General features: G+C 41.5%; 1 protein-coding gene across 1 annotated transcript in view; it reads left to right on the top strand.

Moving 5' to 3' along the window:
• The window catches only part of SMARCC1 (SWI/SNF related BAF chromatin remodeling complex subunit C1), a 136,069-nt gene that overhangs the window by 74,428 nt on the left and 37,558 nt on the right, over positions 1 to 24,083 (top strand). The window contains exons 18-20 of the mRNA XM_081805583.1: positions 14,972 to 15,027; positions 17,336 to 17,450; positions 18,278 to 18,432. Of these exons, the coding sequence (XP_081661709.1) occupies positions 14,972 to 15,027; positions 17,336 to 17,450; positions 18,278 to 18,432 (326 nt within the window). The remainder of the gene's footprint in view (positions 1 to 14,971; positions 15,028 to 17,335; positions 17,451 to 18,277; positions 18,433 to 24,083) is intronic.

The raw sequence follows: 24,083 nt of genomic DNA on the forward strand, positions 1-24,083 counted from the left end.
TGTACTTGGCAAAATCAGGGGCAAGTTTCTACATGTAAATCTGTTTTTTAAAATTTTGGTAGGTGATACCATAGAGCATCAGGGGTTAAGAAACAGGTTGCAAACTTAGCCATTTCTAATTTAGCAGGACAAAAACAAAATCTAGCAACTTTAGTCTGTGTGGGGTCCTTTTTCTGACTCAGTAGTGAATGTATGGTTTCCGCATTGTGCAAAGCTTGGATCTGACTGCTGCAGGAAGCACTGGAGGCGGCAGGACATGAATCTTTGAATGGCATGGAAAGTAAGCTTCATTCATAGTAGCTGGAAATAGCCTATCAGAAAACCCAGTGCAGTGGATACTCAGTAGTTGCAGCAACAGAATTTGGGTCCTTTTACCATTTAATAAGGGCAAAGGAAAATACCAGTATAATGTGAATATTTTGGAATGAGTTGTAAAATGCTGGCCTGTGATAGTTAATGGGATTTATGTTGGGCTGTGACTGATAGAATAAATTAGGAGACAGCATATGGTTCTTGCTGTGGAATTGGCTCAGCAAAATAGTGATGTGAAGGCAACAGTGTACCTCCTTTCCTTGTGAGCCACCTTCCAAATAGGGAGTTCAAGGGAAGGAGGTATCGATTTTACATTTATTTATTTATTTAGTTTTAAGATTTTATTTATTTGACAGAGAGAGACACAGCAAGAGAGGGAACACAAGCAGGGGGAGTGGGAGAGGGAGAAGCAGGCTCCCCGCCAGGAGCCCGATGCGGGGCTCCATCCCAGGACCCTGGGATCATGACCTGAGCTGAAGGCAGACGCTTAACGACTGAGCCACCCAGGCGCCCCTCGATTTTACATTTAAACTGACACTTGATATAGCAAAATAGTGCTACTGATTTGAAATAGAATGATGTAGGATTTTCCTTATCAAAATACTGTACTTGAATGGGAAGTTCACATACTTTTTATTGTGATGCTTAATTTACTATGTTGTCCGTGTTAACTTATATGTATTAACAATGGTAAAATGATAATACAGGAAAAAATAAGTTTCCTTGTGAAATACAGGACTCCTCTTGGGTTTCTCTCATTGACCTATCTAACTTTTCATTGTGGGTTTTAGAATGTGGGGAGTGTTTGGTAAAATCTGAAGCACCTCTTATTTTCATTTTAGGAGACTTCTAGGAATTCTTGAGGAAATGAGTGCTCACTTCTCAGAAGGGGCTTGTCATTTCATCCTCTTTAATTCTAGTCGTTCACCAGTATGTACTGACTTCTCTAAATCTGTATGGTTTTTTGTTTCTGTTTGGCCAGAGACCATTCTGGGAATAGAAAAAATACTGATATTTGAGACCTCTTGCATTTAACTAAAAATATTACCAGGTTTTATTTGCCTGGTTATAAGGGACGGTGAGGGAAGTTAAGAAAAGAAATGAAAAGAATTTTTAAACATTTTTCAGAAGTCGCTGGAAATCAGCATTTCTTTGTGACATGTTATATAGGGGTTTTCTGACTGGTCCTTTGAAGTGTTTTTCCTGGGTAATCCTTTGGAGGAAGTGGCTTTGTTTTTATTGCAAAACCAAGGAAACTAAGTTTTACCGGGTTACATAGGCTTGTGAGAATCTGGTTTAAATTTTGAACCTAAATCTCTGGTCCTAAAGCTCAACCTCTTTTTATTGTAGCATGCTGCCAGAAGTAAAAATGTGTTGGTATGTCTGTATTTTTCATTCAGTGAACAAGGATCATTTAAGACCTTAGCTCCATTGTACTGTCCTGCCTTATATCCTATGGGATATATAGTAGAAGAGACCCAGGTCCTCTTGAAAATCTATAGGAGCTACATAAGGAGACAGGCAAATGTACCAGGGAGAACAACTGGATGATTCATCTCTACGAGATCAAGGGCTTAGAAACCCACGCCAAAATTTAGAGTGATTCAGTGTACGAGCCTATACCACATAAGCATTCTTGAATGGGAGGTCAGTCTTAAACTAGACTTTTTTTTTTTCTTTTTTCTTTTAACTCCTAGGGATAAATAAGACTGTAAATGTGTTACCGTGTCATTTCATTGTGTCTTAGGTGCTAGGGTACTGGTGACCAAAACAGACCAAAATCCCTGCCTGCACAGATTGTATAGTATATTTTCAAGGTGGAAGATGAAATATGTGATACATAAAACTTAGATTGTGTAAATTAAATATAAATATGTAGAAAGAGTATGTTGGCTGGTAAGTGGTATGGTGAAAATTAAAGCAGGATTAGGAAGATAAGCGTGAAGTGTATGGAATTGCAATTTTCAAAGGTCAGGGAATATGTTACCAAGAAAGCGACATTTGAGCAAAGATGTAAATGAGGCAAAGGAAGGAGTCATCAGACATCTAAGATCAGAGTGCCGTAGGCATTGGGAGCAACCATTGTACAGGCCCCTAGACAGGAGCTGCCTGGCACAGTTGAGGAATGGCAAGGGGAGATCATGGACAAGTAGCTGGATTGCATGGTAGAGGCGGTCATGGGAGATGATGAGAGGCTTATGGGCCATTGTAAAGTTTTAATTTTTACTCTGGGTGAGATGGAGCCTTTGGCGGGGGTGGGGTTTGACCAAAAGAGTGTCAGGAGTGCCTATATTTTTAAAACTCATTCTATTAGGTTGAGAACATCACCCGTCTAGGAGTTGTTAAATTGATTTATTTTTCAGAGAACTTTATGTAATATATTTGAATATCAAAGTAATTTTTTTTTGCTGTATCACAAAAGCTTTTATTAAACACTTGTTAAATTTTTCTTTACTTGACCTGGAGACTAAACAAAACAGTCTTTCTGATAATCTGTTCACTTGTAGTCAAACATACTGAAAATACCGATAGGATAGCACAGTGAGATGTAGGTTCAACTTTGCTGTATCTATCTGTCTATCTAGCAATCCTAAATGAATGATTTTTATTTTGATTTTGGTGAACTATTTCAAAGTAAGTTGTAAACATCATGAGTCTTTGCACCCTAGACAGTTCAGCATGCATCATCTTACAGGAATAAGGACATTCTCCTATATAACTATCACAGTATGGTGCATCTTAGTCCCTTTGGAGGCCGGCAGCCCTTCCTTCCCCAGGGAATTGGAACGTACATGCATATTCAAGGGTCTGTCGAAGACTTATTTATTGTAACCCCCATTTGTATTTCCTGATCTCAAGTATTAGTTTTATTTAATTTTTTGCCTCTGAGTAAATTTACTGTCTGTATCTTAATTTTGGTTTAGAGAAGTTTGAAAGATTAAGTTAATCGATGCTTATTCCTTACAGTTGACTGTGTAACATGCTCTAGGGCTATTGAATCACAAGTAGAATGTTCAGAGAAGATTCTTTTATGTTAATGAGTGGATTGTCCACTGAGCTCCTTAATACCCTGTGGAATATGGGACTGCAAAGAGTGTATCTTGAGCCATTTGTCCCAGCTCTGTGTAGAAGAGCCCAATTAATCACTTCTAGTTTTCAGGAAGGTTAAAAACTAGTCTCTAGTCCTTCAGGAGATTAAGAAGAGCATCCTGATAATAATGTTGAAAGGGTCACTTTCTAAGAACAGGAAGCCCAGAAGTGACTGTTCCAGTTCTTGCCTCAGATACTGTTCATCGCTTATAATAGCTTCATTCTTCTCATCACGAGGATTTCCATAACATTTTAAAAATCAGGCACTTCTAGAACACCATGTGTGAAAACATGCTAGGCTGGTGAACCTAAGCAAACAGTGGAACAGTATTTAAAATGGGACTTATATAGAGTGGCTTCTCTCTTCTCTTTGTCAATATTCTATTTGAAGAGCTCTTAGATTTCAAGAGGCAGAGAAGGATAGAGTCACTTTTCTAAGCAGCTCATAATTGCACATTTTAACCTCTGAGGACTGGCTAATGCTGGCTGGGATTTAAGTGACTTGCCTAATGACCTATATATATTAAATGGTAGAATACATATTTTTAGGAAGAAATTGGCTTCCATTATATAATATAATTATGTAATGCCTTTTGGGGACCTTTATCAAATTAGGCCTTTTGTTTACTTGATAGAGATCTCTTGTTATGGGCTACTATGTGTAAGACATAAGTAATACCCTCTATTCAGGGCACCTGGGTGTCTCAGTCTTGGTTAAGCATCCAACTCTTTTTTTTTTTTTTTTTAAGATTTTATTTATTTATTTGACAGAGAGACACAGCGAGAGAGGGAACACAAGCAGGGGGAGAGGGAGAAGCAGGCTTCCCGCGGAGCAGGGAGCCTGACGCGGGGCTCGATCCCAGGACCCTGGGATCATGACCTGAGCCGAAGGCAGATGCTTAACGACTGAGCCACCCAGGCGCCCCAAGCATCCAACTCTTGATTTCAGCCCAGGTCTCGATCCCAGGGTCATGAGATGGAGTCCCATGCTCAGCAGGGAGTCTGCTTCTGTCCTTCTCCCTCTCCATCTGCCCTCATCTCGCTTGCACACACTCTCTCAAATAAATAAATAAATAAATAAATATTTTTAAAAAAGCAATACCTTCTATTAGTAATTCAGTGTTCAAGGATTGGAGACATAGTGAAGCATAGATATACATAGTATTAATTGTTCAAGGAGGACTGGGTATGGGAAGTGCTGTAAGAGTTAGCACAAAGGGTCATGTAAGTTTAGACTGAGGAAGATTTCACAAAGAAAGGATTTGAGCTGAACGATGAAAAGGAGGTTTAGGATGTCACTGAGCCAGATTGGAGCAAGTATTTGGTTCTGCAGAACAATGTGAACAGAGGCACAGAGATGGTAACGGAGGGTTGTGCAGAGAGGGTGGGACACCAACCAGCTTAGCTGCAACCCAGAGTTCAGATAAGGACATGGAGAGATGAGATGCACAGCTAGATGGGAGCAGAGTCACAGAGGGTGGTGCAGGCTGGGACTGTATATTGGCAGCTCTGCAGAACGCTTGAACTGTACTACAGGGAATGATATGGTCCATTTCCCAAAGTGTTAAGTGAGTTCCTGACATGGGCCTTACTCTGTTCTCTGTTCCTGAAAAGACACAAATTATTGGACTAGCAGTTCTCAAACTTTTTTGGTCTCAGGACTTCTTTATGCTCTTTAAAAATAATGAGGAACCCAAAGTGCTTTAATTTATTTGAATTATATCTGTTGATACTTACTGTATCTGAAATTAAAACAGAAACTTTTAAACCAAAACAATACACAGGTGCACGTTCCTGTAGCTGACTTCATCATGCGTCATGCAGCCTCTGGAAAGCCACACTGCACACTTGGGGGAGAGGAGAGTGGAAAGGCAAATAACATCTTTGTGTTGTTATAAAATTAGTTTTGACCCTGGGGACGTTTCTGTCACAGAGGGTAGGGGTGGTACCTGAACCACACTTTGTGAATTACTGAATTAAACACTTGTCCTTGAGGAATACTCAGTTAGGGTGGGGAGACATTATAAGACGTAGGTAGGAAAGGTGGGCAGAAAAGAAGGAAGGGAGGGAGGAAGACAAAAGACAAATACGGTTATAGATAGAGGCACATGTGAAGGAAACAGTTATGCTTGGTTTCACAGAGGAGATAATCTTTTAAAGAATAAGGAAAAAAGGATGAACATGTGTGGCATATTCTGGAGATAGTACCAGGTGTGGGGAGCAGGTACTGTGGCCAAGTGCAGCTGTAATAGATGTGTGTGTTTTGGCGGGGGTGGGGGGGAGGTGATTCTGAAGGGCTTTTACCTTGTGGAAATCAACAAGTCGCCAGGAAAGAGAAATAACAGGATTCAGTCTGTTTTAGAAAGTCCCTGCAGACAGTTTACAGATGATATGCAGGAAATGGAAGAGTTCCCACCGCATATCATAGTTCTTTTCCAGGAAGCATCATTACTTATTTATAACCCACTTTATTATTTTTGCAAGCATTTTGTTCTCTCCTCCAAGCTACCTTTCCCAGTTCTTCCAGCTCTTAGGGGATGGTTTCTAGATCACCTCCTTCTGGTTTTGCTGGCACTGTTATCACTATACTGAAAAGCACTTGGTTGCAGAAGCTAGGAGGAAGGTGCGGTGCCCATGGAGGACAGTGTTCTGGCCTGGTGGGTGGGAGGAGATAGAAGCTCACCTCTCTAAGAAGAGTGAAAGAGACACACAGCTAAAGTAGGTTTGGGGGCATGGGGGCAAATGTGGAGGTGGAGGCCTGGTGTCAGTTGGGGGATCAGTGTTGCATCTGTGGGAGACAGAGCATTTCCTGTTTCTAGTCTCTGAAGATGTTATCTCGTGGATGCCAGCTAATTTGCCTCTCAGCCTTGGTTGAGATTCATTCAAAAGTCCAGTAGGTGTATAGATAGTTATCTGTTGCTACATAGTCAATTACCACAAAGTTGGTGGCTTAAAATTGGATATATTTATTGTCTCACTGCTTCTGTGAGTCAGAAGTTTGTATGTAGCCTAATAGGGTCCTCTGATTAGGATATCACGAGGCTGCCCTCAAGGTGGTGGCTGGGTTGTGTTCTCATCTACTGAGGAATCCACCTCCATGTTCACTCCTGTTGTCAGAATTAATTTATTTCTATTTGTAGAACTGAAGGCTCCAGCTCCTTGCTGGCTGTTAGCTGGAAGCTGCCCTCAACTACCAGAGGCCACCCACTGTTCTTCACCATCCACACTTCCCACTATGGCAGCTTGCTGCGTCAAGCCCACAAGGAAAGTCTCTAGAGTGAGTGTAGTGAAGACAGGGCTTTGTATAAATGAACGTCCCATCACCTTTCCCTTATTCTGTTGTCTAGAAACAAGTCACAGATGCTGCTAACACTCAGGGGAAGGGGAGTGTACAAGGACATGAAAACCATGAGTCAAGGATCAATGGGGCCACTCTAGAATCTCACCACCTTGGTAGCCATTCTCCTGGGTTTTGGTCACATCCCTGGTTTGTCATTGTCCCACAATTCCCAACATTAAAGTTAAAACCTTAAGAGTTAGAGATCTCCGCAGTATCTGTATTCATAAGCAGGACTGTCACAGCATGAATTTTCTATCACAAGGTTCAACAAACATTTTCTGTAAAGAGCCACATGATAAAAATTTCAGGCTTCTGCATACTGGACAGTCTCTGTCATAACTGCTCAGCTCTGCCTTTGTGTAGTGCAAAAGCAACCATAGACCCTCTTTAAACAAATGAGTGTGGCTGCGTTGTAATGAAATTGTATTTACAAAAATAGGCAGCAGGGCTGTAGTTGCTGACCCCTAGTCAATCAGATCGGTCAGCTATCTCTGACCCATTAGTAACATTTTAAGAGAATGGGACAAGGGCAGGTGATTTACAATGGGCCCTTTAAAGGAAAGTCAAAAGTCACATGGAGAGGAAAAGTCACAGGTGGCCTATCAAATTGGGAAGGACCTTTGGACGTTCAGGGCAGAATGAGAGCCCTCTGTAGGTATCACTGAGGCAATGCCAACGGCCATGGCAAGAGCTCATGTTAGTAGAGAGATAGGACTTGGGTCCAGTCAACTGAATTTGCTAATAACATTAATATTGTTGAGCACTTATTACGAGCCAGTTATTAGCATTTTGCATGAAATAATTCATTTAATCGTTAGCATTGCACTTACCAAGTAGGGTACTATCATTCTCCTTTTGTAGATAAGCAGACTGAGGCATCTGTCAGCTAAGTAGCTTGCCCACGGTCACTTCGGCTGGTAAATTCAGGGACAGGATTTGAACGTAGACAGTCTGGATCCAGAACTCATCTACTTCTTCTAGAGCAGGGGCTAGGAAATTTTGGTTCCTAGACAAAGTCCAGGTTGTCCCCTCCTTTTATTTAGCCCAGAATATATAAGAATAGTTTTTACATTTTTAAATGGTTGGAAAAAATCAAACGAAGAATACTATGTTGTGACACATAAAAATTATAGGACATTCACGTTTCAGTGTCTGTAAAGTTTAATTGAAACACAGCCACACTCCTCCAGTCCCAGGCTGCTTTAACGGCTGATCTTACCCTGCTGTGGCAGAACTGAGTCGTGGCAGCTAAGACTCACGCAGCCTGCAAAGCTGAGAATAGCTACTCTCTGCCCTTTGCAGAGCCCTGTTCTCCAGATAAGGTCTGACTGTGAGCCATGATGCTGATATTTTCCCCTGGCTGACCAGGCATTCTTCTCATAGCTCAGTTATGTGTCCAAGGATTTTGTACTTTCTCCTCCTTTGTATGTTTGGCGTAACTTTTTTTTTGTTGTTGTTCATTCTAGTATCTTCTTCATTTATCTCCACAGACATGGGTCAGACCACACATTTGTAGGGAAGGATTCTGAACCGTCTAATTTATATGACATCAAAAAGACAACATGGCATATGGGAAGGGCTGCAGCCTCTTAAGCGTTTACACTTCCAACCAGAATTCAGACCAAAGAAAAGCTGTTGTTTTGTGTTTCTTTTTCCAAGAAGATGTCTAAAAGCAGCTTGAAAAAATGTTTTGTAGGATAGAAACCACTTTACATACTCCTCCACATGGCATCTTGAGGAACACACAACTCCTAATTAACTCTTAATAGACATCTCATTAAAGGGCTGAGCACTGGCCACAGGTTTCTCCTCTTTAACTGTACCATCATCATATGAATAGGTATTAATATCATGTAACTATTCATCATGGACTCATAGCTAATTAAAAGTTAATATCAAATGTGACTTGCCTTGTAATAGAGTGAGTGTGTGATCTCTTTAGAATGTGGAACTATAGGTTGTGGGTCATCATTTAAAAGCAGATTATCTTTTTAAAAAAAACATGGCATTCCTCCCACATAATACTTACTCTGTAATTAAGCTGACTCAGCAAAGGTGGCCTAAGGCCCATTCAGTTAACAGTAACTTGTGAAGTTAGGGTTTTTTTTTTAAACTCCATCTGTATTTGGTTTTTGTTCAGATTTCTTCATTTTTATATCTTAATGTGTCTTTTTTTTTTTTTTTTTAAGATTTTATTTATGTGTTTGACACACACAGAGCACAAGCAAGGAGAGCGGCAGGCAGAGGGAGAGGGAGAAGCAGACTCCCTGCTGAGCAGGGAGCCCGATGCGGGGCTCGATCCCAGGACCCTGGGATCATGACCTGAGCCGAAGGCAGCGGCTTAACCAACTGAGCCACCCAGACGCCCCTATCTTAATGTGTCTTAATGCATGCTGCATATTTCATCTGAACTAAGAATTAGAGCATTACCAGTAACGTTCATCTCTGTTTCTCCTTTATCTTCTCACTTTCTAACCGCCAGCACTGAGAATCCTAAATAATACTGCTTTCTAAGTGACTTTTTTTTTTTTCTAAGTGACTTTTATCACAAAGAAAGACGTACTGAATATGTTAGGTGTAATTTTGTTTGTTTTTAAACTTTATCAAACATGGTTTATTTAGACTTCTGAACTGTTTTACTCACTCTTAGGTGTTCAGGGCACATCCATGTAGTTACGTTGTCCAGGTCAGCACAGTTCATTTATTTCCACTGCTGTGAAATAGGCTGTTGTGTGATTGTAACCCACTTTAATCATCTGTTTGTCTGTTACTGGATGGGCAGTTTGGGTTGTTCTCTTTGTTCCGTGTCAAACATGCGTGTCCAGTCTTGTACGTACCTCACCGGCCCCCTCTGCAGGGTTTCACTGAGCTGCAGCGCTTCTCCAAGTGTGCTTCGTGGACCGGTTGTCACATTGCGACAGGAGTTGGCATCACTCAGCCCTCCGTTTAAACTGGTTGTTACTTTTTCATAAGGTGAATTTTTTGGTAGAGGAAAGTTAGAGCATTGAATATTTTGAACATTGAAGCTTGATCATTCTTGTGTAGCTTCTTATTTTGTTGTGGACTAATCCTGTGCGTTGTAGGGTTTTAGGAAATTCTAGTTTTTTCCCCATAGTGAGTGTATCAGTTGACACTTGGACCATAACACTCGATCATACACTTCCTAGTGTTAGGCTCTGCAGATGTAGTGGGTGTAAAATGACATTCCATTGTGGTTTTATTTTATTTTTTTAAAGATTTTATTTATTTATTTGAGAGAGAGAGAGCGCATAAGCAGGGGAAGTGGCAGAGGGTGAGGGAAAAGCAGACTGTCTGTGGAGCAGGGAGCCCGATGTAGGGCTCCAACCCAGGGCTCAATCCCAGGACTCCTGGGATCATGACCTGAGCCAAAGACGGATGCTTAACGGACTGAGCCACCCAGGTGCTCCTCCATTGTGGTTTTAAATTACAGTTCTCTGTAACTCATTTGAGTATCTTCTGTTTACTGGTCATACAGACATCATTCTATAACACAACTACTTGTCTTTTGCTCACTTTTTAATAGTTCTTATGGTTTGCTTTATAAATCTGATACACTGCTCTAGTTGCCTTTGTTTTCTCCTGTTTGGTTACTTGTTCTTTCTTTTGGGCATCTTTTAATGAAAAGAAGTCCTTGATTTTAATAGAGTGAAGTTGGGGCTCCTGGGTGGCCCAGTCGGTTAAGCGACCGACTCTCTTGATTTCGGCTCAGATCATGATCTCAGGGTTGTGGGATCAAGCCCCACATCAGGCTCTGGGGTGAGCGTGGAGTCTGCTTGAGATTCTTTTTTTTTTTTTTAAGATTTTATTTATTTATTTGGGACAGAGAGAATGAGATACAGAGAGCACGAGAGGGAGGAGGGTCAGAGGGAGAAGCAGACTCCCTGCCGAGCAGGGAGCCCGATGCGGGACTCCATCCCGGGACTCCAGGATCATGACCTGAGCCGAAGGCAGTCGCTTAACCAACTGAGCCACCCAGGCGCCCTCTGCTTGAGATTCTTTCCCTCTCCCTGCTCCTCACCCCATTCATGTTCTCTCTCTCGCAAGCAAACAAATAAAATCTATTTTAAAAAATAATAGAGTGAAGTTAGTCCTTTATGATTAGCACTTTTTGTGTTGTGTTGGAAATATTCAGGTTTGTTTTTTTCACGTGTCTTTATCTAGAATTGGTTTTTAACATGGGGAAAAGTGGTTGTTTCTGTATGTTAATTCTATAGCTAACCACCTTGCCCTGTGATTATTTCTAGTAACTTTTTGGCAGATTCTTTTAGGTATACAGTTTTATTCTCTACAATCAAACTGCTTGCTTCATTTTCTTAATTGACTACTTTGGGGTACAACCACTCTGGCAGCATTAAAGGGACATGGTAATACTGTTACCCATGTCCTCTTGATTTTGGAGGAGATACTGTAGGCATCTCTCCAGGAAGGATGACATTTGTTGTATGATTATTGATAACAGTCTTCTGGGGGCTCAGGAACTTCCCTTGTACCCTTGGTTTTCCAGGAGCTTGTCATGAAAGATACTGAGTCTTAACAGATAGTTCATGGGTATGATCAAGTAAGTCTATAAATTTATAGACTCATAAATGTTAAATTATCTTTCTGATACTGTCATATTAATTTGTCATAATGTGGTGCCTTTTTTATACACTGCTGTATTGTTTTCAGATTTTTTTGCTTAGGAGATTCTCATTTGTGATTGTGAGTGAGATTTAGCCTAGTGGCTCTACTATCCCTTATCTGTTTGTCTGCATCTGATTTGTAAATCAAGGTTATACTGGCCTCATAGAATGAATTAGGGGGTATTCTCTCTTCTTTTCTCTAGAAAGGTTTAAGTAAGATGGTAATCCTCAATTCCTTGGAAGTTTTGTGGAATTCCCCCAGTAAAAACACCTGGACCTGTGGTGGTTTGGTTTTTTAAGTTTTTAAATTATTTTATTTTTTTGTTATGGGCCTACTCAGGACTTCTTTTTCTTCTTGAATCTGTTTGGTAAAATGCATTTTCTAATTATTTGTCCATTTAATTTTTCTGTTTGGCATAAGGTTTTTTGGCAGTACTTTGTCATTTCTATTTTGACCTTATTAATAGTTACGACCTTTCTTCCAGTCTTTATATAATTAATTTGTGCCTTTGTCTTTTCTTGATCTTTTTTTTTTTTAATATTTTGTTTATTTATTTGACAGAGAGAGACACAGCGAGAGAGGGAACACAAGCAGGGGGAGTGGGAGAGGGAGAAGCAGGCTGCCCGCGGAGCAGGGAGCCCGATGTGGGGCTCGATCCCAGGACCCTGGGATCATGACCTGAGCCGAAGGCAGACGCTTAATGACTGAGCCACCTAGGCGCCCCAGTTTTCTTGATCTTTCACATCAATTTATCGACTTTATTATTTCAAAGAACCAAGTTTGGGGTATATTGAGTCTCTCTATTGTATATTTTAATTCTGTCGTATTTTTGCTTTTTATTTCTTTGATTTTTATCCTTGTTACGCTTTTCTCCGTACCTTCTATATTCTGTTATTCTTTTTCTGCTTCTTCTCAAGAATATAGAGCTTGTAAACATCAAGCTTTTTTTACTTTTCTGATGTAAGTTCAAGAAGGCTTTACATTTCCATTTCCCTCTTTGTGCTATTTTTACTGACTCCCAAAATTACATTTCTAAGCACAGAGAAATTTATCTATATATTTTAAACTTCTAACTTCTAATTTCATTGCCTTATGGTGAGAAACCTTGGGCTGTATGTCACTGACTTTTTGAAAAATGTTAAAATTTGCTCTTTGACTTAATTTGTGACCAATATTTTTTAACGTAACGTGTAAGCTTGAAATTAAATAAGTATATATTATCTGATTGGTGGGCATAGAACCATCTTGCTGCATTTACATCCACTGTTGATCTTAATTGAGTAAAGTATATTCAAATCCCCACTGTGAGGCACATTTTCATTTCTGTCCTGCCATTCTGTCAGTTTTTGCATTATATAGTTTGACACTCTTTTATTAGGTTCCTAAAAGTATGAAAAATTAAAATTTTCTGGTGAATTAAATCTTTTCTTCATTACATTGTCACCCTCCATTTCTCATAATGCTCTATTCTTGATGCCTGTATTAAGTAATAGTACTATGAAGACGCCACCATTCCTTGGATTTGCTTTTGCCTGGCTTATCTTTTATGCTTTTGTATTTCCCGTTTTCGTGGTCTCTGTATGGATCATTTCTTTAGAGGTGTTTTATTTGTGCTTTTCTTTTTACCTGGTGTAATCTCTTTCCCTTGACCTTATTTCTAGAAAATTTTTTGATCTTTGGGTTTTTTAAAAAAATCTCTGCACATCTCTAATATTGTTGATTGGAGATCTTTATTATTCTCTCTTTTAATTATCTTATATCAATGGCTGTGCTAGATTTGGGATCTGGCAGATCTCATCTTGGCAATCTTGAGTGCTGACACTGTCGATTGATGTTTCTGCTCAGTGTTAGTGGCTTCCTTTCTTGGTGTTTTGCTCTTTGTGAGCTCATTACTTGGACAGCTACAGTTGGGGTTGGAAAAACTGTCTGCAGAGGATTTTGTTTCTCTTAGTAGCCAGGGGTTGCCACTGGCTTGAGATCCCGTTTGGCCACCCCCCCTGGCCGGCTCTGTAGAATCCCGGGCTTCCTTTCCCTGCCCTGGACCTGGCTAGTCCAGTGCTCAGCTTCCTGATGCTGAGCTGCTCAAAGCAAATATGTCTGGGTGTGACCCTACCCCTCCAACTTTCCAAATATTCCATCCAGGTACAGGATCCCAAATACAGAGCCTGGCTCCGCTACTTCCACACTCTGGCCCCACTCCTGGCACTGTAGTCTTTTGGCATTTTTTGGAAGGTAGTAATCTTCTACCTTATGTGAGATTTGTGATATCCCAAACTATCATGCCCCCTGGAGCTCCTGGTCAGTCAGAATTCTGAAAGCAAGGCTTGCTTCCATCTGTAAGAATTAGAGTAAGAGGGATTTTCCTATTCAATAACTTCAACATGATTAGTTTAAACTATGTTTGTTTAAATATGTTTTAAGTATTCTCATTGAGGATAAATGCTATTAGTCTTGTTATTTAAAGAGGATAATATTCAAATTAAAGCTGTAGGATATTTGAACGTTTTTATTTAAAACCATGGCAAACCCTCATTATGTATAAAATATTTGTTTCTATATAAAATTGTAAAACCAAAAATATTTATCTGATTGTGTTGTTTTTGAAATCTTCATTAACTTCTTAGCTACATATAGTTAAGCATTTAGGTAAGCTTATATATAGTTAAGTTATATATATATATATAGTTAAGACTCCCTTAGTACCACATTCAGGGCTTTTCCTCCTGAGGCCCTTACCAGCATTATGTCCCTCCTTCTGATCTTTCCCATCTGTCCCCCTTCCCCTTTCCTAGTCATCACCAAGGACTGACGTTTTCCCCGCACCCTTGATTCTTTCTGTCTCTTCCCCTGAAATGTCCTTCTCCATACTTGTACTACCCACCCCCAGCCCCAGTCATGTCTGCATGGCTGTAACCATTTATTCTTCCCCAACTGAAACAGTCGTGCCCTCTTTGCTGCTCACAGCGTCCCCTGCATGCACATCTGTGATGGACTTGTTCCTTTGTGTCTTCTCCATCCAGAATGTGATGTTCTGGAGGTTCAGTGAATATCTAGCTTAGCATTATTTCTCCAGTACCCGACGCAAAATACTCAGGATACATTCTCATTAAGCATTGGTTAAATAGTAATAAATTATTTGGGGTTCTTTTTTTGCTTTTTTGTACTTGAAATTTTTTTGAGGTTTTTATTTTTATATATGCAGAACAGTAAAAACCCTCAGTGTGCAGCTCCATGCATTTTCACAAATGAAACACATTCATGTAAGCAGCCCCAAGATCAAAAAAAGATCATTACCAGCACCTCAGGCCCCCCCTTCCCCCGAATCACTTTCTGTCTGCCCACCCCTTCCCTGGTTAACCGCTGTCCTGATTTCTAACACCATTGATTACTTGCATCTATTTTTGAACTTTGAAATTAATATAGTCATAAAGCCTGTGTTTTATGCTAGATTTCTTATGTCAGCCTTACAGTTGGGAGACTCATCCATATTATTGTGCGTACTTGTGTTTCAAGCATCACAGGTATATGGTAGCTTTTACCTTTGTTCCATATTTGTGTTACTTGTTCTTATTCTTTTGCTCGTAGAAGGGGCTGAAGAGGAAAAAATGGAAACAGATACTGATGGTCAACAGCCTGAAAAGGTGAAGTCTGTCTGTTTGAATTCTCCTACCACAGGAAAGACAAAGAGAGAGCATGTCTTTCAGAGCATAACGGTTTGGGTTTATTTTGATCTTTGATCCCTCTCAGGGGATTATAAATGATTCTTTCAGCCATTGGACTTTGCTGGTTTAAGGTGTAATTCTCACAAAGCATAACGTATGACATTTTTCACTGATTCATTCTGGGAAGATTTATCCACTCCCCGGCCTCCTCTTTTATATCCCTTTCAGGCACAGTTGGGAAAATGAATACAAAATTGTGTTTTTTATGAATATTGAATTACAAGGGCTTGGTCTTGTACTTGTGCCAGAAGAGAATTATAGAATATTAAGGGATTTTGTAGGAGAGTTAACTGCCAGCAGGAAAATAATCAGACAGGTCTTAATGAGAAGATGATGTTTGAGGTCGGTTTTAAAGAGCAGGTAGCTCTATAACGATTGGAATTGAAGTGGAGGACAGGGAATCAAAGATCCGACCAACAGTGGGGGAGGGACACTAAAGCCTGTGTGCAGAAGGCACCATCACAGTGCCCCATGTCTGTGACCCGCTCTCTAACTCAAAGAGGCTCCGAATGCCTGGTGACTAAGGCAGAACAGGACTTTACAGCGTCTTCGAGATCAGGGGCACATGATTTAAAAATGGGCAGAGGACCTGAACAGACATTTTTCCAAAGAAGATATCCAGATGGCCAGCAGACACATGAAAAGATGCTCAGTATCACTCATCATCAGGGAAACGCAGATCAAAACCACAACGAGATATCCCCTCACACCAATGAGAAAGGCTAATATCAAAAGGACAGCAAGTGTGGGCAACGATATGGGGAAAACGAACCCTTGTGTATTGTTGATGGGAATGTAAATTGGTCCAGGCACTCTGGAAAACTGTGGAGCTTCCTCTGAAAGTTAAAAATAGAACTACCATATGATCCAGCAATTCCACTACTGGGTATTTATCCCAAGAAAATGAAAACACTAATTCAAAAAGATATGTGCACCCCTGTGTTCACTGCATTATTTATAATAGCCAAGACATGGAAGCAACACAAAGGTCCATTGATAGATGAATGGTTAAAGAAGAAGTGGTGTGTATCTCACACACACAGGAATATTATTACTCAGCCATAAAAAAGAATGAAATCTTGCCATTCACAACAAAACAGAAATAGACCCATAAATACAGAGAACAAACTGGTGATTGCCAGAGGGGAAGGGAGTTAGAGAGATGGGCAGAGTAGGTGAAGGAGGATTAAGGTACAAATTTCCCATTATAAAATAAATAAGTTACGGGGCTGACAGCATAGGGAATATGGTCAATACTGTCATAATGTATGGTGACAGTAACTAGCTTTATCACAGGATTGTGTAATGTATAGAATTATCAAATTGTTATGTTGTAAACCTGAACCTAATAAAATCTTGTGTGTCAACTATACTTCAATGAAAAGATAAGATTAGGAGCACATGATGAGCATTCATTCACTATTTGAGTGAACATATACAAGCTGGGATTTAAGGTCTTGATTGCCATGTGTTTTAAAATTGTAATTAGATGAGGATGAGGTAAAATCATAGTTCTTATACTGTTTTAAATATTATACTTTGTACTTGACATTTACGGATTTATGAGTTCATCTGGTTCCTAAACAGTCTCATCAAGTCAATGATAATCTCTTCATTTTATAGACAGTGTTCCATGATTTGTCCAAGGTCTCAGGGATTTCAAAATCCATAAATGAAACCAATTTCTGACCAGAGGAATTGAAGTTTTCGGTCCCCAGAGCATAGTCATTGATGCCCTGTTGTGACTCTTCCTAAAAACCGTTAGCAAATGACTGTATTAAAGGGCTTTGTCAGCTTTTTTATTTTGGCAGCATTCCATCTTGCTTCTCTGTTGATCATGTCCAGTTTAAATGCTCTTGGTCCTTTTGGACAGGTAGTCGATAATTCATTTGTTTATTTATGAAGCCTTTCTCTGTTTAACCAGTAAGTAATATACATGAATTTCCATGACATCCTTTGGACACTGTGACCCTGGCTTTATAGCAGAGGGCACAGAGAGGGTAGGGACTGTGTGTTTTGGAGGCGTATTGACCTGTGAGCACTCAGGTGTTGAGGAAGTGAAAGGTATTTCTTTGAATTTATTAATTTCTTTTCCAGCTCTTCTCTCCAAGGCCCTTCTGAACCTAGTTCGTTTCCTGCCAAAAATAGTAGAGGCTTTTGTTACTCTAAGGTAATGTCACTTGTAGAAGGACTGTTTTTGCTCACTCTTCTTTTGTACCCCTTTTAGGCAGAAAACAAAGGGGAAAATGAAACAGACGAAGGGGATAAAGCACAAGATGGAGAAAATGAAAAAAATAGTGAGAAGGAGCAGGACAGTGAAGTTAGTGAGGATACCAAATCAGGTAATTCAAGGAAACTCTTTAGACTTTATTTACTTTTAAAAGATTTTATTTATTTGAGAGAGAGCCAGAGAGCTGGAGGAGGGGCAGAGAAAGAAGGAGAGAATCTCAAGCAGACTCCCCACTGAGCACGGAGCCCGATGTGGGACTTGATCTCATGACCCCGAGATCACGACCTGAGCCAAAATCAAGAGTTGGATGCTTAACCAACAGCCACCCAGGCGCCCCCTCTTTAGACTTTTATCATGTAAAACTAAAAAGCACTGGAGAAGCGGGGGCAGTTTAATTATACAGAAATATTTCCTTACTCGTTTTGGGTTTGTTTCTTAATGTAACAGTAAATACACGTTAGAGTTTTATTTTGCTCCGAGTGCTAATGCTAGGGGCTGCCTTGTGTCAGTAGCATGTAGACAGACAAGTTGTTCTGTGTGACTGAAGTCACCACGCAGACCTGCCATTTTGGTCTCCGAGTCAGTGGCTTGCGGAAGTGCTTAGTACTCAGCTTCTGATTTCCTGCAGACCCCAGGGTTTCCGGGAGCATTGCATTGACTGATCTTGTTGGTCTTCGGGCTTAGTTCCCTTTGTATCTTCGGGAGCTACACAGAGCGCTTAGAGAAATGAAGGGGAGACAAAGTGTACTATTCAGAAAATCTGTCTCAGATAGAGGCGCACTTACATGCATGGAATGATTCTGCACAAATCTTAAGAAGGCGGCGGCACTGAGATCTCTTTGTAACCTCAGTCCTAGTTGGTCATGTGGCGGAGGTGAGAAGTACGGTGGCTTATTGAGGCTGGGCACACTGGTAATAAAGCTTTCTGATTTCTTTCAGAAGAAAAGGAAACTGAAGAGAACAAGGAACTCACTGATACTTGTAAAGAAAGAGAAAGCGATCTCGGGAAGAAGAAAGTAGAACACGAAATTTCCGAAGGAAATGTGGCCACGGCTGCCGCAGCTGCTCTCGCCTCAGCTGCAACCAAAGCCAAGGTTTGCTGCTCACAGCCCTTGCCAGGCTCCCTTCAGCCGTGAATGGTCGCCTTGTTTTCCGTTATTGGGAATGGTAGTACCCAACAGGAGATGACTGCTTGACCGGCATTTCTAGGTTAAGAATTCGCAGGCAGGAGGAGGGGCGGGGGTGTGCGAGTCGCAGATCTGGTCTGGGGTGGGGGGGCTGCCTTCCAGGCATTCCTTGTTCCACTCCGCACTTGGCTCTTGGCTTGTGGACACTCCAGGGAGGGGGGACAGAACTTAAAGTCCCTCGTGTTGGCCTGCAGAACTTGTCTCGGACTATTGTTCCAATTTCTGCTCGATTGAAATGTTTGTGATTTTTAAGACAAAAATCTGTTTCCTTGTATAAATACTTCACCCTGCTCTTACAGACTGAAAGGAGAGAGGGGGACCTAAAATAACTCTTTTTCTTCTTGAATTTGCCAGCTTTTCTGGGGGTGGTTTTCTCTATTTATAACCTAGTATTGGCTTCGTGGCATATTTAAGAAGAAAGGAGAATGTTATTTTCCCCACTTTGTGTTAATTTAGCATTTTAAAGCCTTCCAGGCATGAGTTTTAAAAAAACCCTTTTCACCTCTTCTCCATCGTACCCTGCGAAGTAGTTTCCTTCCATTGTAGATTCCCATGTTTTGAGCAGTATTTACTGGAACATACCTAATCGTTTTATCTTGAGCTGTTCTTAATCCATTGGTAAAGATACTCTTTCATGGTCTTTAATACCCCCAGACTGTACAGCTGCTGCAGACTACTTCTCCAAGTGTTTAATCTGTGATGCATGATTTATAACAGACCCACAGATGACCCAGTTCAAACCACAAGACCTCCGTTTTGAGTGCCCACCATTGGGCATAGGTGCCGCCCATGAGGAGGAGGGGTGTTGCCAGTCCCTCCAGGTGGCTCCCCCAGCTGCTGGTTCCTGTTACAGTAGCTGGAGGTTCTGCATGTTCAGACTTCCCAGTGTCTTCCCAGGATGCCTCCTGATCTTCATGGTGATTTAGCTGCAGTATTAGGTATTCTCTCTCCTCTACCTTCCCCTACCTCTGGGGACTGCTGAGGTGCACTCTTGACCGAGTGAGTACTTATGTAGACACCAGTTTGATGGTGGTTTCACGTCTGTTTGGTTTTGCTCCTTCATCAGAAATAGTTTTTGAAGCCTCTCTTTCTTCTGCCAGGTTGGACTCTGGCACCTCATTGTCTATGAGCTGAGTTCTCGTTGTTCAGACTGTCACCAGGGACCTTAAGGGCTGCCTTGGGCCTGTTTCACAAATGAACTGGAGGCCAGGAGGGCTTCTGTCCTTCGTGACTTTTATCAGCTGACAGCACACCATCCCCCCAGTCTTCAAACCCACAGCCTGGGGTCCTCTCTGTCTCCTCTAATTCTTTCACTTTCCACGGCTGCTAAGCCACCAAATCCTTCTTGGTTGTGTTAGTGCCCCTGGTGATGCCCAGCCCCTTCACTGCTCCCTTAGGCTGGCTTCCCATCATCTGTTGTCTGTCTTTTTCAGCCCATTCTGTGTTTTCAGCCAGAGGAATCTTTCTCATTTTTTAAATTTTCTATTGAAGTATAACTTATATTTGAATAAGTCTACTGAATATACGTCTACAGCTAGTGAATTTTTCACAGACTGAGCCCACCTATGGGCTCACAGACAACACCTACATCAAGCAACATAACATTCCCAGCCTTCCAGAAGCTTCCTCATATTCCCTTCCAGTTACTGTGCCCCTCCCCCCAAGAATGGTTGCTAGCCTCTTAATGCCATGGATTACTTTCTGCTTTTTTGACTTCATATAAATGGAATCGTACAGTATGCAGAAAAATCTTTAAAAATACAAACAGGAACAGGAACAAACATGATACTTTCTTAAATAAGCTCCCTAACTCTCTCAGGCGAAAATTTCAAACTCTTTAGTGTGCAGTTCACGAGTTTTCCTGCTCAAGACACTTCTCTGTTCTCAAGCGTCATTTTTTGCCTGTCTGACCTGAACTGTCTCTTGCAGTTCTCCCAGACAGAACCCACTGTGACGTCTCCAGCTGGGCTGTTCTGGACCCACTTCCCTCTCACAGAGATGTTTCTCTCCCTTGCCCTCTCGTTGTTTCTTCTCCCTCTGCCGCTGTGTCTGCTTCACTGTAGGTTGCCAGAGCAGGAACTAAAATGGTAGACTCCATAAAACATTTTACAGATGCTTCATGATGTTTTCATGGCGGATGAAAACACGATGGCCTCATAGCTGTTAAGATGTGCAGCTTTGGGCACAAAAGTTTGTGTATTGTGCACTCCTGACCACCTTGCAACAGCTGTTTGATTCCTTTACTGTAGAAAAACTGCTCTTATGGATCAGTTGCCCTAGTCCTTCCATACTCCGTACAAGGTTTAGAAGAGTCCAAAGAACATTTTCCTTCCAGGTCACTGAATTTTCACTCCCTCATGCTCTCTCAGTCTTATTTCTGATAACTGGGAACTTAGATCGTTATTCTCATGACAGCTGCCTTTTCCACAGATCTGTGAGTGATACACATGTGTGTGATGCATGACTTGGCACGCGTGAACTGTTGAGTGCCACTTACAGCTGGGTCTCATGCGTTTCATAGCACACATAATCATTTGTGTGCTACATGGGAATTAAGAGTAAGGAATTCACTGAAATTACTGTAATTAGTACAGTTTATCTAGCCAATCCAAGTTTTCTCTTATTCTCTTTTTGTTCTTCTGTATCTATAAACAGCTTTGTTATTAAGAGTTTTCCTTGATACATTTTAATTGTTTGTCACACTGACATGGAGTGCTAATTATAGGTTCTGAATCTAGCTCCGCAGGGAGGGTGAGCATGCTTTCTGGCTTTTCCCCATCCTTGCCATATGAGGGATTCTTCAGTAGCACATCCATTTCTTCGTTGCACCTACTGACACGCTGTGAATTGACCCACCTGAAGAGTGGTGTGTGGGTGTGAGAAGGAACACCATTGGCTGGGTGCTCTATATCCCTTCCATCTGGGTGCTTAGATTTAGCTGGAAGGAGGAGTCCAGAACTACTGCTGGAATAAACCAGAAACCCCCCCAAACTAAAATATATTTTCTTTTTTTCAGCAGCAGGATGATTCAGTTCTTCCAAGATAACAGAGATCACATTTTCTTAAGACCACAGACATTTCTTTCAGATTGATTCTGTCACCATCCCATGTCCATGTACCTTGAAATGGCTAAAGTAGGTTTGTCTTCATGGTTACTGGGTGTTAGTTCTGGAGTAACAGGAAGATTCTTTCTTGCCCCTCCGTGATACCTCTTACTTGCTCCCTTTTGCCTGAAATTCTTTCTTGAGATAGGAAATTTTTCATTGGACATTGTAGTTCTAAGGCTTAACCAGATTAGGTATTGACAGAAATGGATTGACACTATATGCATTGATCATTGAAACGATATCTTTTTTTTTTTTTTAATATTTTATTTATTTATTTGACAGAGAGAGACACAGCGAGAGAGAGAGCACAAGCAGGGGGAGTGGGAGAGGGAGAAGCAGGCTTCCCGCCGAGCAGGGAGCCCGATGCGGGCCTCGATCCCAGGACCCTGGGATCATGACCTGAGCCGAAGGCAGACGCTTAACGACTGAGCCACCCAGGCGCCCCGAAACCATATCTTTTTACTTGATACTGCGGAGAGAAGACAGAAGGAGAAATTAACCTATTTGATCATTTTGCCCATAGTTAGCCCTATTCACTTTCATCCTTAAATGACTAAACAGAATCTACCCTTGTTCTACTAGTCGAAATCCATGCTTTGTTGTGTAGAGTTCACCTTAACTCTATTACAACCAGGTTACCTCTTTGTTATCATTAATCTTTTTGTGGTTGTTCTTCATCTAGCATGCATCTGTGGCACACTCCCAGACTCATCATTCTTTTTTTTTTTTTTAAAGATTTTATTTATTTATTTGAGAGAGAGAGAATGAGAGACAGAGAACACGAGAGGGAAGAGGGCCAGAGGGAGAAGCAGACCCCCCACTGAGCAGGGAGCCTGATGCGGGACTCAATCCCGGGACTACAGGGTCATGACCTGAGCCGAAGGCAGTCGCTTAACCAGCTGAGCCACCCAGGTGCCCTCATTCTTAAGTTCCATAAAGCCAGTATGTAAATACATGGGTGTTCCCTCCAGCCCTTCTTGGGAAGGTCCTGGTCATCACTGTGGCCAGACCTTCAGGATTCCACATCCTGAGCATCAGCAGTGCTCTTGCCCCAGTTCCTCATGGCTGTGTAACCACCACAAAACCTGGTGGCTTAAGAACATCATCACTTTATTGTATCTTACCATTTTTGTGAGTGAGAAGCTCAGGCCGACTTGGCTGGAAAAGTCCTGCTCTGTGTGGCATTGGCTGGGCTGTGAGGGGGGACCTGGGGTGGCTGTACCACGGGGGACTGGCTGGCATCACCGTCCCCACACAGCTCATCTACAGAGTCATCTTGGGCTTCTTCATATTAGGATGGTATCACAGTAGTTGGACTTTGTACGTGGAAGCTTATAACTTTATGAGAAGAGTGTCCTGAACAATGAGAATGGGAACCTGCCAGTGTCTTATGTCTTGGGAGTCCAACCTGGCATTGTATGACCTCAACCCAGCTCTCCCACTCAAAAGTTCTATCCAGATTCAAGGTGCGGGGATCATTGACCACACCTCTAGATGGAAGGCATGCCACCCTAACCCCACAGTCTGCCCTCTGGTCACAAATTACCTACATTTCTCCCAGTTGAAAAGTATAGATTACGTTGTGTCATGTTTATGATGTCAGGCTAAGGCTGGGGGTCTGAGGTCTTCTCTAAATCAAGTCCAGGTACAGATGAAGCTCCCTTAGGAATGGTCATTCAGGTACAGCTCCTTGCATCTCGGTCTTCTCAGTTGGAAGAATTTGAGAACTGACATAACAGTGGTAGGACATGTGGAGAAAAACTGCACTCACGTTCAAGAAGGGTGAAAATGGGAGGCACCAAGAGAGCACTTGTGGTTCATAGCAACTTTGAAATCTAGTCAGGTGCGCATTTCCAGTGTCTTTCTTCACCAGGGCCCGGTCCTGCCCCGTATGACTTATTCTCTGCAGCTTTTGATTTGGCCTTCTGGGCTTTGGATTCCGCCTTCTGAGTCATTTTCCTTTTCCATTAAAAAAGCAGCCCTGTTTTTGCTGCTAAGGGGCTTTCTTTACCTGCAGTAAGAGTCCCAGAAGGAAAGAAGGGGAAGAAATCATGGCTGATTGAAAACTCCAAGCTTGAATGAAAACATTAGTTTATGGTAATATAGAATATAGGAGACATGTTCTAAAGATACTTAGAGATCCTCCCATCTAATAGAGAGGGTCTAAGGGGCAGGCATACCCTTGTAATTCTTAGAAATCCTATCATGCACTTGGTTCAGAAGCTCTTACAGCCACACCTTGAGCTGTTTACTCTGAGGTCATGATTAACTGGTAGTGCTCTGGATTTTATCTTTGTCCTGAAGCCATTTTCTAGTTTTAAATCCTTGCTGGTAGCAACTAGAGATGAAAAACCGCTCTTTTTTCAAATCCTGCTCTCTTTGCTCTCAGTTGTCTAGGAGATTTCTGACTCCAATAATGATGGCCTGGAAACTGAATAGTTCCTTCTTTGG

This window comes from Leptonychotes weddellii, chromosome 1 (genome assembly GCF_054177405.1).
Source record: "Leptonychotes weddellii isolate Sample4059 chromosome 1, ASM5417740v2, whole genome shotgun sequence".
In the NCBI taxonomy this organism is placed as follows: domain Eukaryota; kingdom Metazoa; phylum Chordata; class Mammalia; order Carnivora; family Phocidae; genus Leptonychotes; species Leptonychotes weddellii.